The 23,670-nt window shown below is 45.7% G+C and overlaps 1 protein-coding gene across 2 annotated transcripts in view; it reads left to right on the top strand.

Moving 5' to 3' along the window:
* The window catches only part of ITGA9 (integrin subunit alpha 9), a 330,110-nt gene that overhangs the window by 181,700 nt on the left and 124,740 nt on the right, over positions 1-23,670 (top strand). For both annotated transcript variants that reach the window (XM_032408998.1, XM_032408999.1), the window contains exon 17: positions 1,507-1,583. In XM_032408998.1, coding sequence (XP_032264889.1) covers positions 1,507-1,583 — 77 coding nt within the window. The remainder of the gene's footprint in view (positions 1-1,506; positions 1,584-23,670) is intronic.

Below are 23,670 nucleotides of genomic sequence, written 5' to 3'. Positions count from 1 at the left end.
CAAGGCCTCAGTCAGGGCATGATAGGGAGGGACCTTTAGGTTCAATTTCAAAGGTGAAGCCACCTTTGGTGCTTTTCCCTCATTCCTACCCTCAGAGAGCCTGCCTCTCTCGCCTGAGATATCCGTGCAGTCCACATCCACTTCCTCCTGTTCTCTCCTTGCTTGAGATGGCAAACAAAGCACCAGTGTCTTTTATGGAAGTCTCCTGGAAATCTGGCTCTCTCCTTCCCCCCAGTAGTATCCAAAGGAACATGGGAATTTCCTTTTGTTGCCCAAGCCTTCTGTGAGTTTCTGCCCTGCCACAATCAAGGCAGGGAATGTTGGCTGGGGCACTTTATTCTTTTGGAAATGTGATGCAGGAATATGAATCTCCACAGGCAGAATTATTTTCTGTCTGGTAGGTCTAGACTGTCCATGGGCCAGCGAGTTCACTGGAGCCCGCATTGGCGCTCCGGGAGCCACCTGGACGTACCCCGTGCCACGTGTGGGAACAAAGCACTTGGCGCTGTGTTCTGTGGTGGGGAAAGCCCCACAAAGATGAGCAGTGACAGAGGAGAAGTTTAATAGTGAATGACTTACAACTAAAAAAATGACAACAGGCTCTTCTCTCCAGAATCCAGAATGATCAAAGCCACTTCACGGTAGTGAGGAGTGTCTACAAACGCCAGGAGCCTGCTGTCCGTAGATTAGACACATCAGAGAGCTCCAGACCAGTATGAGGGAGGGACTGGCCAGCCCACTGTGGAGTGTAGGGGGAAAACTGTAACTCCTCCCCAAACGCCACTCTCCATTCCCCTGCCAACCTCCACAGAGAGGCCCAGCTCGGCACACTGCACAAGCCCTCTGGACAGAGGGCAGGCTTGGCACACTGAGCGTCCGGCCCCAGCACTGGGTGGGGCTTTGGCCATTGAGGTCCAATCTGGGTTAGAGGCCGCCCCCCACCCTCCACCCCCGAGATGTGGGAAAGGGTCCCCTCAGCCCTGGTGTGATGCCCTCAGCCTAATAGCCGTATGGCCTTTGACTTTTCTCTTTGGAACTAACCATTATAATATCCCATCGCTCAGGCAGAATCCATATCAAAGAGAGATTTCTGCCTCCCCAAGACAGCAAACAGAAGAAAATGACCACACTATAATCTAAGAATTCTTTACACAGCTGGATTATTATTCATGCGCATCTGAGAGCATTTAAAGATCCTCTCAAATGTGGAAAGGACACCTGTCAGGTACCCTTCTTGAGGAACCTACTTGAAGAAGCACTTCAGTAGACTGAGACATGAACCACATAAGGAATGTACTCTGCAGCCCAGGCCCCCACTGATGTGGGTTCCCCCCACCCCTGGGCCTGAGGGGGAGCCCTCACTGTGGTGGGGGGCTGGCTTTGTGGGAGGGGAGGGCGTGAAGCTCTCACAGAAAGAGTTCCCCCACTGATTTGGAAGCAAGTAGTTGGCTGGTATTTGCTCCTTTGCCATTAAATCCTGTCTTTCCTGCTGTCTCTCGCCCACAGACCGTCTTTGAAAGGAACTGCCGTTCAGAGGACTGTGCCGCCGACCTGCAGCTCCAGGGTCAGCTGTTGCTCTCCAGGTAACTCAGTGCTCCTTCGGCGACCTCGTTCTGGGAGGCATGTTGGTCGTGACCCCAGCCCTGAAACCTGAATGTGCAGGTTTCCCCCTGCCCCACAAAGAGGATAACTAGAGTTGGTAGGATACAACGGTATATGATGGTATTTTATAACTTAAAAAGTATGTATATTATATAATTTTTTTTAAAGATTTTATTTATTTGAGGGAGATCAAGCTAGGGAAAGCATGCACACTGTGCAAGAGCGAGAGGGAGAACTTCAAACAGACTCCCCCCTGAGCCGAGCAGGGAGCCCGATGTGGGGCTCAATCTCAGGACCCTGGGATCATGACCTGAGCCAAAGGCAGACGCTTAACCGACTGAGCCACCCAGGCACCCCTACAATAATTTTAACAACAGCTATCATCTGGTGGGGATAATTTGCTTTTTATTTCATTTACAGTTCCACATATCTCACTGTTTAGCCTGTATTTCTGATTCTTGTGAGTATTTGTGTGATGGAGGGGGTATTTTATACTCACTCATTGTATTAGGTTGAACCGTAAGAAATTTCCAGTATTTAACTGGGACAGTTCATATGATTCGACTTACTATTATATAAAGATTCTTTTAATTTTTCCCCCCACACTTAACAACGGCATCTGCTTTCACAACAGGTGAAGGTTCTATGGCAATGGGAGGGGGTGCAGGAGAGGGGCAGGCGGTGCTGATCCAAGGGAACAGTCTCTATTGTTTCAGGCTTCCCTCCCACAGTACAAGAGGCCCCCAGGCGAAGGTAAACCACACAGAGGCCTTCTGTTTCCTCTCTGAGGGTTGGCTGGTTCAGGCTGGGTTCAGCTGGATCTTGGCTGACTTGCCCATGCATCTGGGGTTCAGCAGAGGGTAGGTTGATTTCAGCTAGGTTCAGGTGACCCAGTTTAGCTCTGCTTCATGTGTCTTTCATTGTCCTGCTGGAACCACTCGGCCAGCATGGGCATATTCTTCTCATGGCTTGGCGACAGTGCAAAGAGCAAGCAGAAACATGCAATAACCCTTAAAGTCTCAGCTCAGACCTGGTGCACTCTTACTTGAGCCTTATTCTGTTGGTCACAGCAAGTCATATGACCAACCCCAAAGTCAGGGGACAGGAAAATATTCTGTGCCCCCTTAATGAGAGGAAATGCAAAGTCACACAGCAGAGGGCAAAAGTCCAGGGAGGGGTGAATTGGGACCTATAAGTCAGTCTGCTCTCCCATGTGAAGAAGAGGGGCTGCTCTCTTTCCTAATACCTATAGTTTTCAGGGCTTTTTCAGCCTTTCTGGTAATTCCATCCTCCTTGATTCAGACATGAGAGCTAGAGACTGGGTAAGGAGGTTTTCTGAATCTCAGAAGCGGTGTCTTTGGACGAAAGCTATGATCCTTTCCTTAAGATGAGTTATTTCCCAGCAGGCCCCCCCTGCCCGGCCTCTCAAAATAGCCTTTTGTCTGGATCCCCCATTAAACCTTCATTGTATCTTGGGCCCATAGCTGTCCCCAAAGGAGTCATCAAAGAAACATTAATTGGTAACTGGATGGGGAGAGATACAAAATCAAATGGTGGTTTTGGGTACATTGGATTTCCCCAGACCTTCATGTAGAGCCAGACACAAAGTGAGAGAAGGCAGTAAACTGCTGGTGGAACCCAGGGTCTGAATTTGGTTGACAAAGGCTTAGTTACTGGAACCAGAACTGAGCTGCTTTGGTTTATCACTGAACTCTGTTGAGCCATGATTTCCCTGGGTAGGATGCACATCCCGTGATTGCTCAAATCGAGGAAACACTGGGCACCAGGCTGCAGAAATGAACGGTGTGTGTGCCCTGCTCTCCCGGCATGTGGGAGAGGGCAGCTGGGTGGCGGTGGCACCACCTGGTCAGTGCTAGAAGAGAGGTAGATGGGTCATTATAGGGCCAGGGAGCAGCTTCCAAGAAGAAGAATAAAGGGGCATGAGGAGGACGATGCAGGTATTCTGGGCAGAGGGAAAATGTGAGCAGAGGCATGGAGGTGTGGAGGGCTGATGCCCATGAAGATCTGCAGGTGTCTGGAATGAAGGAGAAGGGGTCAGGAGGACACGGTGAGGGATGAGGCAAGACTGAGAAAGAGTGACACGGTGTGGGTCACCTGGTCCTCTCTTCCACTCCGCAACAGCTTGAGTTTTGAGTCAGCTGTTCTCCATCCATCTCATTTCCTAGTCCCTGTCACAGGTCCGTGGAGTCCCTTTTCCTGGCACAGGCACACCCTTGGCAGTGTTGGACTTACGAGACCTGTTGTGTGGATCTCCACCATGGTGCCTCCCAAAGGACTTCAAAGGGGCAATTTGGACATGACTTTTGCCTTTCATAGTGTCTCTACATCCTAGCTCTCATGCTAGTTGTGACCCACTATAATGAAAAGTTGAAGCCAAGTGGTAACAGAGAAAGATCCCTCCAATGACTGGGCAGACAGTGCAGGACAAGGTGTTGTGGCTGAAAGCAGCCAAGTACCCACCAGACTGAGGAGTCTTTGTCTGGAGAAGACAGAGGGAAAGATATCTGGGAGTAATTGGGTCCCCCAGAGTGGCCGGGGATCAAGCCAGGAAATGCTATCTGTGACAGGGACTCATGGATGTTTTGATTTTTTCTCTCCAGAGAGCATGAATTCTGGCAGGCCTGTTGTCTCTTAAAACAATCAACTCTTTAATTAAAGGTTCACAGTATTTAATGGGTTGATCCTATTTCCAAGACACACCTTTTCCAAAATGTCCAGGAACAGGGATGAAGCTGTTTAGATTGTTTCTATTAAACAGAACTGAAAACTCCCATTTGTAAAATGATGCAACTGTGTTTTGTTTTGTCTGTCTGAATACTTACAGTATCTAAGACTACATCACATGTGATTAAGATAAAGAAAACGCAATGTAGACTATGGCAGTTGATCTAAAAATACTTACATATATATTTTGATGCCTCCCGTAGGAGACCAGTGGAACATTTCAGTGCCTTCTGGCTAGCCAACTTGAATAATGAAAGAACTCTTAAGGGAAGTGAAAAGACATAGTAAAATATTTATGAAGTTAGAAGAACCATCTAGTGGCCACATATAATGGTCCTATGTTGGTAGCCTTTTTTTAAAATTTAATTTAATTTTATTATGTTATGTTAGTCACCATATAATACATCATTAGTTTTTGATGTAGTGATCCACGATTCATTGTTTTTGTATAACACCCAGTGCTCCATGCAGTACGTGCCCTCGTTAATACCCATCACCGGGCTAACCCATCCCCCCACCCCCCTCCCCTCTAGAACCCTCAGTTTGTTGGTAGCCTTAACAATGCTATTATCACAGTGGAGGTGTGGGGTCAAGTGCATTTCCCAAAATCCTTGGCTGGGAGACAGGTAGCTCCATCCATGAAAAATCAGCCTTCGAGACAAGGATCGCTGCACCCAGAGAACTATTTAGAACCTGAAACAAATTATTCTTCTCAAAAGTGGCAAAGTGACCAGAATTACCAACTGCACAGCATATGGCAGAAGTAAAGTCTTGTTTGATAAAGGGGAAGAGACCCCTGTCTATGGAACACCTGCCATGCACTGGATGCCCTAGAGAGTCATCAGTATACATAGACACACTGTATCTTACCAGCTGTGCATCCTTGGGCAAGTTGCTCAACCTCTCTGTGCCTGTTTCCTCATCTGTAAAACGAGAGAAATAATAGCAACACCTTATTAAGTTATTCCAAGTATTTAATGAATTAAAACATATTTAAGTGCTTCCAAAAGTGCTTGGCATATAATAGGCACTCAGCAGATGAGAGTTAGCATTATTCTTTCATTTAATCCTCTCAGTGACACTAAGAAGTAAATATTATTACACTCTTTTTAGTGGGGAGGATACAGACGCTCGGGGAAGCCAGGTTACTTGCTCAAGTCATTAAAGCCAGGAATGGCTAATTCTGTGTCTTGCTCTCCTCCTGTGCACTAGCCCCACTTGCTGTTGGGGTCTGATCTCTGCTGGCTCTGGACCAGAAATTCCAAAGCTGGGGACCTTGGGGAGAAAATCCTCCTCTGTGTGAAAAGTCCCATCCAGAAAGGAGGTGGATGGGTTAAAAAAATCCATTATCAAGATGGCTTCCCTCCATCCCTGCTCATGCTCCCTCATGAGCTGTCGGACATGGGAAGCTCTACTCAACAGCTTTTCCATCTGGAGACTTTTGCTGCCTCTTCTGCTGGGTCGGTGGTGGTCTCTGCATTGAGTCACACATTCTTAATCCATATAGGTTGGATTTTCCTCTCCATGGAGGGCCTCAGATTTGACCTCAAGCTTGTGGCTGGCACATCAGCAGTTTCCTCAAGTGTAAAGCTGCCATCATTGTTATTTTTTTATGAAGGAAGGTGGGCAGGAGCTGATCAGAAACCTGGAAAACTGTTAGCCATTTGATTTACTGTTTTTTTCCTTCACTGTCCCAGATCTGGAAGAAAAATGCAAAAGAAGTTTGTTGATTGGAGCAGCTGGCTTTTTTAGTTGCTGTTTCTGGAATCTCTGGAAATAGGAATGGGTTTTTCGAGGGCTTATTCTTGAAAGAAAAATGAAATGCTCCAGTGAATAGGAGTTTTTGAATGAGTCAAAGGATTGCTCACCCTCACTCCCCTCTCTTGGAATAAGTCTTTGCTTTTGCTCTGATGTTCCCTAATGGGAGGCAACAGGTGTGTCTCCCACATTTCAGGAACACATCAAGGCTGAATGGACATGTGGGTGGTCCTTCTGTGGGAGTTACCTAGGCAGAGGGTAGGATTTAGGCCCCTGGGAAGATAATCAGCAGAGTCAGGCAAGCAAAGAGACATTCACACACTGGGAGGGGTACAGAAGGATGCAGTACCCTTCCAGAGTGCCTAGCTTCTACTCACCTGGCAGGAAGTGACACAGCACTAGTATATTCATTTATTTGACAGATAGTAACAGAGCACTGGCTATGGATATACCAGGCTTGGTGGAAACAAATAGGGACAATTTAGTGCATCATGATGCAACACTAGCGTATCAGTTGCTTATTGCTGTGTAACAAGTCACCCCAAAACTTCATGCCTTGGAGAAACCACTGTTTATTTATCTCCTGATTCTGTGGATCATCTGTTTAGGCTGGGTTCAGCTGTTTGGGTCTTCTCAGCTCCCTCATGGATCTGCAGCCAAGTTCGAATTAGCTAGTTGCCTCTGTTTGTGGTGATTGGCTTATTGTTGGCCAGAGTTCCTCCACTGGCCTCCACATGGTCTCTCATCCTCTAGCAGGCTAGCCCAGGCTTATTCTTATGGTGGGGCAGGGGTCTAGAATCTAGAACAGCAATGCACAAGGACTCATGAGGTCTAATTTCATTGTCACATTCTGTTGACCAAAGCAAAGTCACAGGGCCAACAGGATTCAAGGGGTGGGGAAGTAAACTCTGCTTCCTGATGAGAGAGGCAATGTCACGTGACAGGAGATGTGAATGGGGAGAAGCTGTCAGTCAGTTCATCATCCCCAGCTACCATAGTGGATGGCTGCAGCTTCCTCCTGCAAGGAGATGCTAAGGAATGGTGGAAAAAACTCACCTCACAATTACTGCATCAGAGGGACGAAGGGGCTGGGGTGTCTGACTCTCAGTCATTGGTTGAGGGCTACTCTGGGGTTGGGAGGGTAGGGACAGTTAATTCCCTGGCACCGCCAGCCTGTGACAGCAACCTTGTCTGGTTCTAGAAAGAGACCCTTGGATACGAAGATGCAAACACTGGCAGCTGGAAGTCAGCAAGAGCATTAGGAACAATCTGAGGGAGGTGGCAGGGGCATGGATTATGTCTGCTACACCCACTTTCTCAAAGAATCTCAGTTGATGAATGTATTCTGGAATTTCTAACAGGAGCGTTAAAGCACCTTTTGACCCCAAGGCTTCTTCCCTTTAAAACTTACTGAGAATGCTTTCTTTCCATGTTTTGCCAAGTACCCAACATTTTCCATTACTATGGTAACTTTATTTCCTATTGCATTTGTTTGTATCTTATGCCTTTGTCCCTTCTCTAGCCAACATAACCACTTATTGCCCACATGCTGAAGAGCATTTGGTTTTAGAGCAAACCTACGAGCCAAGTACAGGGCTGGGAGCTTTGTTCCCATTTTCCTGAGGGCAGCAGGAAAGGCAGGTAAGGGATGTGTCCACAGCACATTCCAGGTGGAGAGGATAAGACCTCTGGCCCCTCCACCACCCTGGGAGAGACCTGAGTGGAGCCAGGCCAAGCAGCTGTCTTTCTTTGGAGCCCTGGTTCCAGCCTGGGCTGGGGATGAGCACAGAGGCTGACTCTGTGGTTCTGAGATGCCCTCTCTGTTGTCCTACAAAGTAACTCAGGCAGGGTAGCAACAAGCCCAGCTTGCAGGGGTTCATGGTTGATGGTTTGCTGGGAGCCATAGCATTTCAAGTGTAGAATGGGAAACTGATAGGCAGGAATTGGAGTCACTTATCTGAGGTCCAAAAGAAAGTTACATGGCAGTGGCAGGAAAAACACCTGCTGGTAGGTTCCTGAATCCAAGTCCAGTGCTTCAGCCATTAGACCCATGGCCTTTGTCTTTAAATAGCCATGGCAGCTTGGGGAACCTGCCTATCTCTGACGCCCACTATGCCACTAACCAAATGGAAATGACTTTAGGAACTTCCTTCCTATCTCAGGGCGGATCTGATTTGTGGTTTCCTAAAGGGCCTACCAGCCTTGGTGTGAGGTTGGGTACAGTGGGCCACCACCTGAGGAACTGACCGTGTTCCCTTGTTAGACAGATTGAAAACATGGAGGGGAGGTCACTTCATTTTCAGGCACCCCCCCACACACACACGCACACACACACATGAGCAGCAGAAATCTATCCCAACAAATACTGGATTTCAGGGACAGCCTTCCCCCTGCTGATTAGACCCGGAGATTGTCCATCTGGATGGTGAGAGGATGGGGAATCCATAAAGGAACGTGGAAGGCAGGGCTGTGGAGTAACCATGGCAACCGCGGAAGCCACTGGGAACGTGCCTGCCCGTAGCCCACCTCCCTCCTGAGCGACCTGGGGAGTCTGGGTCTACTTCACGGGTGTACCTAATAAAATTTTATTTGGTAATATTTTCCTTGGCTTCCAAATATAGCCGACCATTGGAGGTTTTATATGTAAGCATCTTTCCAGCAGGGTCAAAATGATATGGCTGTTTCTTTCCTTCTCCCTGGACTTTTAAACCAAGAAAAGGAGCTACGAAGAGAAGGTAACAACTAGATCCCTCACTTCTCAAGTCTAGAGCAGACGGGGAGCCACGTGCTATTTCTTTGCTAAGATGTTTGCAGTTTATTCTGTGGCTGGGTCAATGGTCTCCTGCCACCGTTACTAGCCTCACCCATCCCGGAGCAGACTTTTATTACTGTAAGAAAAGCCAGATTCCAAGGACACGCAGTTGTTTTGTTTTCCGAAGTAAATCTTCCACACATACTTTCCTTGTTGTCTTGCACACACCCCCTCGTTAGCATCTTTCCCAAGTTTGTTCTGGCCCTGCCGCTCTCCACAGATGAAAAACCCAAGACAACTGTGGCTGAGGAGGGATGATCCTTTTGCTTTGTCCCCAGTGGTCACTGGCCCCTCCCCCAGAGCCAAAGGTGACAGACTTGGGCATAACACAGACCACCCGTAAGTCACGGTTCATCGCAGATTGCCGTGAGAAGGGAGGTACGATGTAAAGAACTTCTAGATTTTATGATCCTGCTTTTCTGACTCCATGCCAGGTGATCTTGACCCAGACATGACGAGGCTGGGTGGATGCTATTGGGTGGTACACTCAGATCCTTTTTACTGTGCAGGTGCCAGGTCCCAGCTGCCGTTAAGTGTCGGCTGCTAAGGGCTCGTAGCTGCCCCTCCTTGGGTCTGGAGAATGGCCCTCGCTTACAGGAGTCACCTGGCCTGGGAGGTTACACCCACCCCGGGTGGCTGTCAGCCAATGACTGACTCATTTGGGGGAGAAGAAGGCCAGCCCCCTTGTCTCAAGTGTAGGTAATTCCATGCTGCAGTTTGTGCTCCAGAGCCCCCATGTGAAATTAGGCGACTCTGCCCAAGACCACAGTCTTTCTCAGCATCTTCCCTGCCCCATCCTCCTTCCGTGGCCCCTTGCTCCCCATGGCATCCCTTGATAAACCACCTGAATCCCCATCAGAGACTGCTTCCAGGGACACCAACATGAGAGGCTACACGTCTTAGACCTCACATCCTGTTTGTTCATTCTTAGATCGCCTCCCTAGGCAGTCTGATTCTTTTTTAGGAATGTGAGTTTTGAGAGGAAGCTAAATCCAATGTGTTTAGCAGATATCAGTGGGGGAAAAGAGTTGTCAATGGACTTTTAATCTGCCCTGTTGGAATTGGAGGGTTTTTTGGGTTTTTAAAAACCAGGCGTGTGGAGTGATATATAGGAGGTCCCTTCAGGTGGTGAGAGGGATTTTGTGTCATTCTTTCATTCATTCATTCATAGATTATCTAAGAGAGAGAGCATGTGAGCAGGGGGAGGGGCAGAGGGAGAAAGAGAATCTCAAGCTGACTCTGCGCTGAGCATGGAGCCCGGTGCAGGACTCGATCTCACGACACTGAACCAAGAGTCAGAAGCTCAACCGGCTGAGCCACCCAGACACCCCAGGATTTTGTGTCTTTAGGATTACTTCTGGTTGCTTTGTCCCTGGGACTTTGTTTTTAAAGAGGGCTCTGCAGACAGAAGGGATTAAAGGAGAGGGGCTACCCTGGTGAGAGATGGCTTTCACTGCAAAGGTCCTGAATGGTGGGGGACTGAAAGCAGTTACAGTGCTTAGTACATGAGGGAACACATGAACTCAGAGTAATCAGTCTTCCTCGCCAGGGGTACTGGGCTCTTTTTTAAGAATGTTTTCTGTGATAAGAAATTTGAACAAGAGATGGATGCCATTGTTTCGGTTGACAGTTGTGTTTCTTCAAGAGAAAACAAATGAATTGTTCCTTTTTTTTTTTCTCCTCGTGTGGAAGAATATAAAAAATTTACCTTCTAAGCCGAGAAGGAGAAGATTCTCTAATGTACCTCCTTGGCCCGCCTTCCCAGGGTCATCAGTTTTAAAGATGGCTCATTGTTAGTCCAGGGACAGTGGAATTGAGGTGAAGGAAATTGCAAATATCTTATTATACACCTTCCAGAAATGACATTCTTGTCTTTCCTCTCTCCACCAGCGTGGTCCTTTCTTCCCGTCATTTAAAGCAGCCCCTCTCCCTCCCCTTCCCACAGGACAGAGGCTCTAACCTGGGTCCATATCCCCTTAGTGATCTGTGCATAGAGTTCATAGAGTCTGTGAACTTGAATAGGAAAACAATCTTTACTTTTACTAACTTCAAACTGAAATGTAGCATTTTATTTGATTATGAATGTAGACAACAAAGCATAGGAATATTAGCAGGACCTCTGTCACAGGTAGAAATCACTCATGTTTTCCTATCAAGTTACAATGTTGCAGATGTTTCAAAATATCATTTACATTCATCCCTACTTCAAAGTTATGGTAGTTACTAAACCCACTTCAAAGTTATGGTAGTTACTAAACCCACCGCCAAATCTTATTACTTAATGTTATAAAAGAAAGAACACATATTATTAAACCATACATTTTAAAAAATGTAATTATCATATTTTTGTATGATTGGTTTCTTTGTAATCTGATTTTTCATTTTATGCATTTTAAAACATTATTTTGATAAGGGGACCATTCATTTCGGGAGACCACCAAGAGTATCTGATGACACAAAAACAGGCTAAAAACCCCTGCTCAGAAATTTTTCCTGATTATGGGAAAAGATACATGCTGGAGAAGCAAATGTTTTGCCTTGTTAACAGGAGTAGACAGAAGATTTTTATTATAATATGCAGAACTGGGATCTCATTATAAAGCTGTTGTCATGTTATATTTTTCTTTTTTTAATGTAAGACCAAACTTGGAAACCACTGAAGGAAGTGTTTCCCTGACTCTCTGGATCCTAGGGTCTATAATATACTGATTAAAAAGTATACATTCGTTCCTTGTTCTTGGTTTATTAAGGACACAGGTAACTGTCCATAAAAACTTTGATGAGCTCAAGAAAACTAGTACTTCAGGCCCAAAGCAGAGAAACTGGGCTGAGGGTGAATGTGGTAGCCACTATGTGGACAAATGAGCCAATTCCTGGTTGTTCGACGTGCTATGTCTGCTGTGTGTATTCTGTTTCTACCTTCAAGGAACTCCAGAGGACCCAGGCGGGCAGAGCTGTTTTCTCTGTGGCTCTTCACCTCACAGGAAAAACAGTTCCAAACCAGGGAGGCTTGTAATTTCAACACGTTTTATTGTCTGTGACCATTTATGTCCCCCATTTGCTTCTTGAGCTTGAAGCAGGGAAAAGTTATGGCCACAACCAACTTACTTGTCAAGGGACCACAGTGGCCCTGCTGATTTGGGTTCTCTTGAGTTATCTGGCCTGCCATCTTCCGTGAAATGCAGATAAACTTCTTGCATTTTGGGTATGTGGTGGCCGGGCTTCAGGAGCAGCTGATGTGTTGTATAGGGTGGCACCATGCCATTGCTGGGTCGGGTCACACATCACTGCACACCATCCTGTCTTATGACATCAGACCTCTGAGCAGCCCGCGGATTTTGGGAATTCCTTTTTGCCCTCCCCCTGCCCCAGAAGTATTCTTTGTCTTTAATCCAGTTGTTACAGTGAGTGGACCTGATTTGTTCCAGATGTCCTAAGATTTAGTGATTCCAGAAACTACTAAAGAAAAGGCTGATGAGGATTTGAATTCCTCTGTTAGCTGAGAACCAGCAGTTCTTTTCACAGTTAAACAGATGGGGGCGGGGGGAGGGCGGACCCTCTGGCTTCTCATGTTTGCCTTGTTAGGAAAAGGATGAGGATGACCATTGAAGCAAATACTGATTCTACCACTCCATGAGTTATTAAATGAGCCAGATCTAGGACCAAACTGATGCTAGCCAAGTCAGGATATCGGCATGTTATTTTTTCAGAGTACCACATATTTATGTGAATTATCTGAATGTTGCTAGGGAAACCACTATTTGGGCTCAGATCACCTCAGTAAATGCTTTTCTCTCACTTTTTGAGCACAAAACTGGCCCAGGTGGGTACATTTGAGGGAGATAGAGGTATTTCTGGCTTCATATAAGTGGTTTTCAAACCAGAAACTCAGTCCCAGGAATCATTCCGGTGACCCACTGTAAACTTTAATTGACGTGCCTCACAGAGGTGCCTCATGATCTCTATCTGGAGTTAATAACCATATGGATCTGTTTTGCATGATTAGAAGGGGTTTATAAAGCATGGTGAGATGTGAAGCACGTCTCAAACTATATGGCATGATAACCCACTTTTGGAGAAGTTTAAAACCTACATCCATATAGTGTGTTCTGTTTGATGATAGTGTTTCTGGTTGATGCAGCATTTGAGAATACAAACAATATGAATATCAAAACCACTTAAAGTTATGGATTTAAAACGAAAGAAGAAATTAAAGTAGACAGTTGCTGTTTAGATTTTCTTAAGTATATTTGAAAGTAGACACACGTCTGGATAGATGCTGGGAGGGTTCTGGGACAAGCCGTGTAAGCACATCAGCCAAGGGATGCAGCCGAAGCCAAGACAGACGATGGAGGTGCGTGTCCAGGGAGACCAAAGGCAGGACAGCTGGAGGAGAGGCTGAGTGGTGGCAGAGGTAGGGCACGGACAACTTTGAAGCAGGCTGCTCCCAGATGTGGCACTGGGCTTAAAAGCAAAATGTGTTGTAGGCTGTGCAATGCAAGGATCTTGAGCAGGTCAGCCTGAGGAACATCAAATGGGTTAGAGCAGGTGGTTCAGGGCTGAGGCTGTAGATGGCAGGAGGTTGCCTGAGCCCTGGGTTTATGTGGGGCTGGCTGTAGGATCACCACAGGATAAGACTAAACATCAGGCAGAAGTAACAACTCCTATCATCCTAGAGTTTATTAAAATATAAAACAAGATGAGATTTGATTTCTTTAATATATTTAGGATTGTGCCTTTTTGATACAATATACTTTTTGGATATTTCCTGGTAATTTTTTTTAGTAAAATAAATTCCTATTTGCCACAGTAGCTAGAACCTTATAAATCAGGAAACTTTAGTGAGTTTTCACAGCGGTGAAAATTGGTATTTGGATTCTAAATAGCTTATCAATGAGATCTACGGGAATCCAAAGAAAGAGGCAGTCACTAACTAAAATAAGCCAGCAAATCAAAACAATTTCCCATCCCTGAGGAAAGAGAAATTTCAGAGCTGATAATAGAACATTCCATGAGAACTTACTCCTTCGTAGTCCCTTGTTGTACTTCATGGTTTCCTTGTCCAGAGTTCTGTCACATAAGAATGACCATCTTGGGAAAAGGATAGCTTCTCCGGCTTATTACAAGCTGAAAGAAATGGATCAAGAGTCTGAAAACATGGTGCACAACGCTCAGAGTAATACAGAATTTGGTGAGGGCATTCATCCTGGCATCTTACCTATAAAGGCTGAGGTTGGCAGCTTTATTCTTTGGAGACATAGAAATGTTGGGGTTTTGAGACTGGGTTTTCATAGGGTTTTGTCTCGATCCCTAATTTTCTCTATAGAGGGGTGGCCTGTGTCACAGAGGAGACGCCTCCAGCCTGGCTCTTCTGCAACGAATCCAGGGGGCTTTGGCATAACCCTCGGAAGCAGCAGTAGGCGGGTCTGTAAGAGCTTTCAGCCCCTAGAGGTGAACAGAGGCTGAGGCGTTAACACCCAAACAACATTCTGGTGTGAACCCTGTTGAGCCTTGGAAGTATGGACAGCTGGCTCCCCAGGCTGGGCAGCTGGGCCAAGTCCCTCACAGAGCATGTGCCCTGCAGAAGCAGCCTCGGAAATTCGTGTTCGTTGTCATCTGGACCTTGGTCACTCTCCCCAGAGTGGATTGTGCTAGGGTAGCTCAGAAATATATACCCCGCGGATTTTGCAAGAGGAGTGTCCTGTTTGTTTTACCCCAATGGGTACTGGCTGGTTTAGGGCGGGAGCAATATTCAAGATCGTTAACAACCTCTACAGGATCAGCGTGGCTACCTTGAAGAGCAGTTGCTGGTCACGGGCAACCAGGACAGCGCCCCTGGTGTAACCCCCCGGCGAGCGCCACCCAGCCCCGATAAAGGGGTGTGTTCTTTCACCCATACTACATTTGGCAGGACTGTTAGGCCTGCGTGGGCTGGAACCATCCATGGGAGTGGAGCCTGTGGTACCTGAGATGGGTCCTTTAACAGTGGCTCAGGAAGGGGAGTGTGCAGGGCCAGGATCGCAAGGGGTAGGGTGGGGTTTCTCCAGGGCCTTGGGCCCTTGCCAGGCGTTCACGGGTAAGAGGATTAACTGAGCTGATCTGCCAGCGACAGGCCTCGCTCACTGGGTCATGCTTCCATTTATAAAGCTGGAGTAAGACCCCCCAGCAGGCCCTGTGTAACAGCTCCCAGCTCCCGCTTCTGCATCTCTGCCTGCTCTGCCCTCCACATAGCAGGCTGAGGCGCCGGGGAGAGACCCTCCCTCCCAGCAGCAGCCCGTGACCAGGGCCTATGGGACTCACATGTCAATACTTCCCTCACCTGGCAGATGGGATAACTCTGAGGTGAACGTTCTGTAGGTTCCCAGAAACTCCGGCAAGGTGAAGCTGCAGGTGTCCCCAGGGGTGACGGACTTGATGTCACATCCTTTTTTGGTTGCCTGTCCCTCCATGTCTCACTTCACCTCTCACCTACTGGTGTTTCCTGGGACCACCTCCCGAATAAATGACTTGCTTGTTCTCAGACTTACCTCAGGGTCCGCTCTGACAGGGCCAGGCTGAGACCTTCCCCATTGCCAAGGTCCGCGTGGCTGGCTTCCTCGTCTCCCATGTCACACGTAGCCAGTGAGGCCTACCTGCACCGTGTACAACTTTGGGCATCCAATTTCGGTGAAACTCAAAATTACCCCGGGGGAGGGGGAAGCACACACGTGGAACACCTTTTTCTGACATTTCATAATGTTTATTATGGCATTTTACAAGCAAGTGGGTTTTACGAGCTAAGCATTATCAATTTTATTTTTTAAATTTTATTTTTACCCAAATGTACTTTATTTTCCCTAAATCTCTACTTTGCAAGTAACATGAACAAATATGTACCACTGAAGATGAATCATAAATCAACCATACTGTTAAAATACATAGAATTTACTGAAAGTCTAGAACAGTCCTGGCCAGTAAGCCACATATTCAATTAAAAATTTTCCAATAGGGGCGCCTGGGTGGCTCAGTCGGTTAAGCGTCTGCCTTTGGCTCAGGTCATGATCCCGGGTCCTGGGATCGAGCCCCGCATCAGGTTCCTTGTTCAGTGGGGAGTCTGCTTGTCCCCCCCCCCACTGCTCCCCCTGCTTGTGCTCTCTCTCTTTCGCTCTCTGACAAATAAATAAATAAAATCTTAAAAAAAAATTTCCGATAGTTACACTGAAGAATTAAAATGAAACAAATGGATGAAACAAATATTATTTAACATATTTTAAAAATCATTTAAACATGTAATTAATATGAAAATGATGATTGAGGTTTTTACATCCTTTTTTATTTTATTGTACTAAGTCTTAGAAACCAGATATGTATTTTATACTTAATTCAGAGCTGCCACATTTCAAGTGCTCCAGAGCCACATGTGACTAGTGCCTGCTGTGTTACACAGCACAGGCCTGGAACATGACCTTCAGAGTTGTCACACCCAATAGGCGAGGGAGCCAAGGTAATTATACCCCAGTCACCATCAGTCATTGGTTAAGGGCTGCTCCAGGGCAGTCAGGGACTTTATTCTTTGGCACTCTGCTGGCCTGCCGAGAAAAATCCTCCAGCAAAAGAGGGGGATGCTGGCAGATGGAATTGCAGGCTGCAGTGATAAGACCCTAGGGGACAGGGTAGAACCCCCTATAGCCTACTGCATTCTGTAATACTTTCAATTTGGTGCCTGTTATTTACTAATTGCTTGCCATACTGCCTGGCATTGGTGACTCAAGATAATAGTTAAGTTCACTAGTCTAGAGGATCAACCCAAAACTGAGACATTCGAGATTCATGGGAATCTGGATGCATCCTACATCTTCTTGCTTCCCATTCATCTTACTGCTAAGGATGTGCTGTTCCTGCTCCTTTCTGTATTATTGGAGTCACCTCCATCCTTTTACCTATTGTTTATTTTCTTCTATGACTGAAATCTACCTCCTGTTTCCACCCCTGTGCTCCTCATTCTTTAAGGTGGGGCTCAATTCCTACCTCTCTCAGGAACTTCTTAGTCAGTCTACAGTGATTTCTTTCCTCTGAATTCTTTTTGCACCTTATTCTGTACCTGTTATTTGGTGTGACTCATCTTATCAGCTTTGTGGTATATGTCCTTCACATCTTAATCAGTTTATTTGGTACTTTTGTGCATATCCCTTCTAGGAAGATATCGATGCGCAACTGTGATTTTATGGTTTTATCATGTTTGTGATTTTAAGCACTAATCATTGAAAAACTCTGATACTTGTCAACAAAGTGTCAAGAAGGGGGTTGCCCAGCTGAGCTGCTGAAGGTATCCGGAATCATCCTGAACACCTCCACCAATTTCAAGGAAAACTGTCAAGAGGAAAATAAGCACTTCAGATATCTTTTGTAAAGAGATGGCACCTCCCAATATTCTAAATATTCTAAATGCTAAGAAGGCAAACACAATTTCATTTCTCATCTTATTATAGCCAAATAAGCTTTATGTGAATTTTAGTCCATTTAACTGCATGTTTCTGTACTTTAAGAACACTGGGAGCAGAGGGAGGAGCACCAGACCTCCCATGGGAGTTGGGAGGGCTGCCTTGCTTCGCCACTGTCTGCTGAGCAGCCACACAGACGCGAGATTCACTCTGTGGCCTTTAGCTGCAAAATGATGACTCAAGCGAGCCCCATCCAGCTGTCCAATTCCATTTCTGATTTTAGGGTGTCTGCCCATTTGTAAGAATAGGAAGCATTGTCTGTGATTTTAAATCGCAGTGGCTCTAGTTTATATTCTTGCCTTTATGACACACCGTTGAGGATATCTGTGATTTTTTGGATGCTGGATCATTACTCAGGAATGCTGCCCCCAATTTTGACATTTGTCCTAGGGGAGAATATGATCTGCTTCACAGTGTCCTTTTTAGTAAGATTTCCATGAATGGAAAAACTAAGGATTGCGTGTGTGTGTGTGTGTGCGCGCGCGCACGTCTATATAATCAGGCTTAGCAACACTTTTGTTGACAGGGCTGTCATCCCATTATTGTAGGACTCATGGTTCACCCCGTCAGTAATACCTTGCTAAATACTCCCCATCCTTCCCCGCCACTGCCCCCTGAAGAATCCCTTCTTGGTGCTCTCATAGCATAAGGGACCTCCTGGGGATGTTTCTTCATCCCTCTGGATCAGCACTACACACATGTTGATGTCAACTTATGTCTTATGTGTTTGCCTCCTCCATTGGACTGTGAACTCCTAGGGGTCTGGCACATGTATCCCTGGTACCTAAGTCGAGAAGGTAGTTTTAAAAAGTAATGGATGGACGGATAAATGACTAGAAGGAAGGGAGGGAGAAGGGGGGAGATGAAAGAATGAAGGTGGGAAGAAAAAACATGGATGGATTTGGCTGCCCTATACTATTATCCTAGTTGTCATTATCGAATACAGTTGTGGGTGGCAAATATATCATCAGTAATAATAATGGTATGACAAGTTTTTCAAACTCAAATACAGTGGACTAGAATGCACTTGATTAACTCCTGTATTAGCATCCTTTACTCAGGCTAGATTAAAGCTAACAGCAAAAGAAAATAAAAGTATTACATTTTATGGAAGGTAGGTTATAACCACAAATTATTTACATAAGGTCATAGCTTTTATCTTTAAGACTTAGGGAAAATCTAAAATGATCAAATGGATCATTAATTATTAAACACCATTGAGCTACTTTAGTTTCTTCCCTTAGCATCTTCTCAAAAAATTATCTGCGTAAAATTGCTTGTGAGACTGTAGAGGGGAAAGAATTCACTTTGGTGGCCTCAGTCATTCAGGATATGGTGGCTAATATGGAAATGTATTGCATCTCCCCAGTGAGGACTTCTGAGTGGTACACACTCTGAACGCACAGTGATGAGAGAGATCAGAGAAGGGTTCTTCAGTGGCGCTCGGGCTCCACGTGGCTACCAACATGGCAGTGGTAACATCGAATCAGCACTAAACTTAAATATAAGCCCAACATATCCCAAAAACAGCTGCTATAAGATGTATTAGAGCAGTTGTATTTGTCATTTTTCATAATAAATGAGCAGTGTATTTCCAACAGGCTGGAAATATAGAAACTATACTTTATAGAACTTTATAGAAACTATACAACTTGTATCGTATGTTGACTGTTAGTAACACTTTTTGTATAAAAATACACCAGTGAGTGGTGTACAAAGTAATATGACCCATTTAAAAGATTGCACAAGCAAATTAGAATTAATGGGAAATTTTCTCAGGGAACAAAATTCTCTGAGAATTAGAAAGGCAGTTCTTTAATAAGGAAGCACCGGTGGGATGTTTGGCGAAAACCCCTATGCCCAATTGTCTTACTCTTTCAGTCTTGACAGAGAGGTTGGTCTCTGTGGAGTTCTGTTCTTTTTAGATGTCATTAAAAGATTTTTCTTGCCAAAGTGCATCCCAACTGAGATGGAGTTTACATAAGAGCTGTGGCTCAGACAACCTTCATGCCAAAGGAAGTTGGGCACAACCTTGGGCACTAGCTCCAGCTCAGCCCCTACATGGCTTGGTGACCTTGACCAAAGTGAGTTCCCCTTTGGGCAGTGAGCGGGGAGGTGGGCTCATTGCCTCCAACTGTAAAATACAAAGGTTGAGCTGAAGAACTGTCGTGGGGATGTTGGGCATGTTCATTCATCCATTCCATGAGGGTTCACTGAACACCTACTGTGTGCCTGGCCCAAGTCTGTCATCGAGGGTTCATTGATGAGCAAAACCGCAGCAGGGTCCTTGCCCCCTGGGAATTAGATTTTAATAGGGAAGAGGTGTTTCTTAATCAAATAACCACACAAATAAATGTGTCATCCCAACCTTGGTAAGTGCTGGGAAGTGTTGGTGGAGCACATGGGGCTGGAGGGGCTCATACTAGGGAGATTTATTTCCCCCAGGAGGGAGATCAGAAGGGGCCCACGATGGAGGGGGTGGGGCTTTGAAGGCATAGTTGGTGCTGCTTTCTGAGCCCAGCACAGCTCCTTGGCCAGCCACCTTATCTCCGCTTCTCCATCTCCTTGCCTCTAAAAATGGGACTAATGTCAGGAACGGCTCACGGTGTTGTAAGGTTTCAGAAAGATGACATGTTTCAAAGCACCCAGCACCAGGCAAATTACATTTCATTTCATTTCTAAGAATAGCTTTGGAAGCAGAGACGTACTGTTTCATACATAGGTCTTCAACTGTGGAGAAAGAGTGAAAACAGCTTTGAGGCACCCCTTTTTAAGGAAGTCTGATAGTTCACATTCCATCCTGGAAGGCGCCTGGCTTCCCTTCGTCATGGAGCCATGTTAGAATCACTTGACTCTGAAAGCCCAGGAACAATCTTGCTGCCTGATTTAGTGAAAGAAGCCCGAGTTCTGGATGCTGGAGAAGATTAGACATCCGGGGCCTGCACCCTTGCCATTTACATGTGGGGAAGGGAGGCTGATCACAAACAACAAAATTGGAACAAGGAGGCAGCTCCCTATCCCACAGTCCTGTGCTTTCTGTGTCATCTCCCTATGTTCCATTTGGAAACTGTGGATAACTTTCTGATGCGACTGGGCTACTTTCATCTTTCTCAAGAGAAAGCAAGCTTAGCACGCCCTCATAACTCCTCAAGGCCCAAAGATTACTCCTGTAATCTTACAAAAGCAAACAGGAGGACAGAAATAACCCATCAATTGTTTAAAATTAAAATGGCCAACAATAATAAATAACTGCCACAATAGCTTGAGGTCAGGGTCTTAATTTATTGGAGGCCATTCAAGAATTTGAAGCTTTTCTCTAAGTTAATTTTTCACATCTTGTTTGGATCCTTAGAGCTCTTGCTTCCAAAAGCAAGGCCATCAGATCTCTCGTTGCACATGTTATTCTTGCTGATGCGCCAGGGCGTGCAGGAAAGTGAGGTCTTTTCTTCATGGATGGGGAATGAGGATTGCTCCTCCCACAACAATCTGTATTTCAAAGGATTATAGCCTACTGAGATTTTGGATATTTCTCTTCTCTCTCATGCTCTATTCGCTGTACTAATGGTTGCAAACAACAATAAACATGTGCTGGTTAATTTAAGCAGAAAAGGAATTTATTGGAAGGATGTGGGCTGGTTCAGAGCATAGGCAGGGAGCCTGGAGAACCAACATGGACAGGAAACAAGGGAGACCAGGCTGAGCTCAGGATTCCACCTCTGGGCTCTCAACACCTCTGTAGCCACCTCAGATGATCTCAGAGGGCACTGGTGTCTTTGTAAAACCCTCAAAATTCATGGTCCTGGTTGGGAGCCTCTGCTCACCATCCTGAGGCCCCTGACTATGCTTAGATCACATGACTGCCTATAGTCAGGTACCCACACTTTAGCTATCAAGAAGAGTGGAGAGGGAGGGCCTACCCCCTTTCTTCTGATGTGCCCCTCCCACCTATCTTGAGATCCCTCCCAAACAGAAAATTGTCAGGATGCTGAGCAGCCAAAAATACCAACTGTCCATCACATAAACCCTGATTAGCTTAATCACATCATCCATTAACTGGTTGGCCAATCCAAGATTGGCTACCAGTGTGAATTTGTTTTGTCCCCAGCTCACGTCACATAACAGTCATCCATCTCATGTGATTTCATCATTGTCATCATCCCCATCGTCCTCATCCCCTTGTCATCCCATTGATGGCCCGCTCACTCCCCCACTTTCCTGGGTTGCCATTTCCTTTCTTCTCTTCGCCCCTCAAACAATCCCTCCTCCTCCTTCACAATCAAACAATCACTCCTTCCCCGTCTTTGACCCTACTTCTGTTTCAGTGCAAAATGGAAGCAATCACTAAGGAACCGCTGCTTTGTTTCTAACACCCATCTACTAACACGTCGGTACTATTGGCTCCAGTTTCTCACCTTGTGCTAGCTGAGGCCAGCCCCTCCATTTGTTCACCAGGCCATCCAGCAGTTGTTCCGTGACATGTCATTAATTGTCCCCTCTGAATACATCCTTCTCATGCTCACGCAAATATGCTATGATCATTTCCATCTTAAAAACAAAACAGAACATGTATTTGAGTTCTTTCCGACTTTCCTCTTGTGATTGAGTTCTAGTTTCAAAGCACTGTGGTCCGAAAACATGCAGGGAATGATCCCAATCTTTTGGTACCAGTTGAGACCTGATCTGTGACCTAGGATGTGATCTATTCTGGAGAATGTTCCATGGGCACTAGAGAAGAATGTGTATTCTGTTGCTTTGGGATGGAATGTTCTGAATATATCTGTGAAGTCCATTTGGTCCAGTGTGTCATTTAAAGTCTTTATTTCTTTGTTGATCTTTTGCTTAGAAGATCTGTCCATTTCAGTGAGGGGGGTGTTAAAATTCCCTACTATTATTGTAGTGTTGTCGATGTGTTTCTTTGATTTTGTTATTAATTGGCTTATATAATTGGCTGCTCCCATGTTAGGGGCATAGATATTTACAATTGTTAGATCTTTTTGTTGGATAGATGCTTTAAGTATGATGTAGTGTCCTTCCTCACCTCTTATTGTAGTCTTTGGTTTAAAATCTAATTTGTCTGATGCCCGGCATCAGGGAAATCCAAATCAAAACCTCAATGAGATACCACCTCACACCAGTCAGAATGGCTAAAATTAACAAGTCAGGAAACGACAGGTGTTGGCGAGGATGCGGAGAAAGGGGAACCCTCCTACACTGTTGGTGGGAATGCAAGCTGGTGCAGCCACTCTGGAAAACAGTATGGAGGTTCCTCAAAAAGTTGAAAATAGAGCTACCGTATGACCCAGCAATTGCACTACTGGGTATTTACCCCAAAGATACAAATGTAGGGATCCGAAGGGGTACGTGCACCCCAATGTTTATAGCAGCAGTGTCCACAATAGCCAAACTATGGAAAGAGCCAAGATGTCCATCAACAGATGAATGGATAAAGAAGATGTGGTGTGTATGTATGTATGTATACACACACACACACACACACACACACACACACAATGGAATATTATGCAGCCATCAAAAAACCCCGAAATCTTGCCATTTGCAATGATGTGGATGGAACTAGAGGGTATTATGCTGAGCGAAATAAGTCAATCAGAGAAAGACATGTATCATATGATCTCACTGTTATGAGGAATTCTTAATCTCAGGAAACAAACTGAGGGTTGCTGGAGTGGTGGGGGGTGGGAAGGATGGGGTGGCTGGGTGATAGACATTGGGGAGGGTATGTGCTATGGTGAGTGCTGTGAATTGTGTAAGACTGATGAATCACAGACCTGTACCTCTGAAACAAATAATATATTATATGTTAAAAAAAGAAGAGGAAGAAGAAGAAGATAGTAGGAAGGGAAAAATTAAGGGGGGGAAATCGGAGGGGGAGACAAAACATGAGAGACTGTGGACTCTGAGAAACAAACTGAAGGTTCTAGAGGGGAGGGGGCGGGGGGATGGGTTAGCCTGGTGATGGGCATTAAATAGGGCACATATTGAATGGAGCAGTGGGTGTTATACGCAAACAATGAATCATGGAACACTACATCAAAAAAAAATTAATTAATTAAAACAAAACAATTGCCTTGAGCCCACTCCCCACCCCCGGCTCTCATCCTATTTCTCCACTCCCCTTTACAGAAAAACTCCTCCAAAAGTTGAGTGTCCTCGCTGTTTCCATTTATTCTACTCTTCCATCTCTTAAGCCAATTCCAAGCTCTCATCCCTATCACTCCACTTATGCAGCTCTTTTTGACATCACCAGTGACC

The sequence above is a fragment of the Phoca vitulina genome, unplaced genomic scaffold, assembly GCF_004348235.1.
Source record: "Phoca vitulina isolate PV1807 unplaced genomic scaffold, GSC_HSeal_1.0 scaffold10, whole genome shotgun sequence".
NCBI classification, from domain to species: domain Eukaryota; kingdom Metazoa; phylum Chordata; class Mammalia; order Carnivora; family Phocidae; genus Phoca; species Phoca vitulina.
This window is presented reverse-complemented; position numbering and strand designations above follow the sequence as displayed.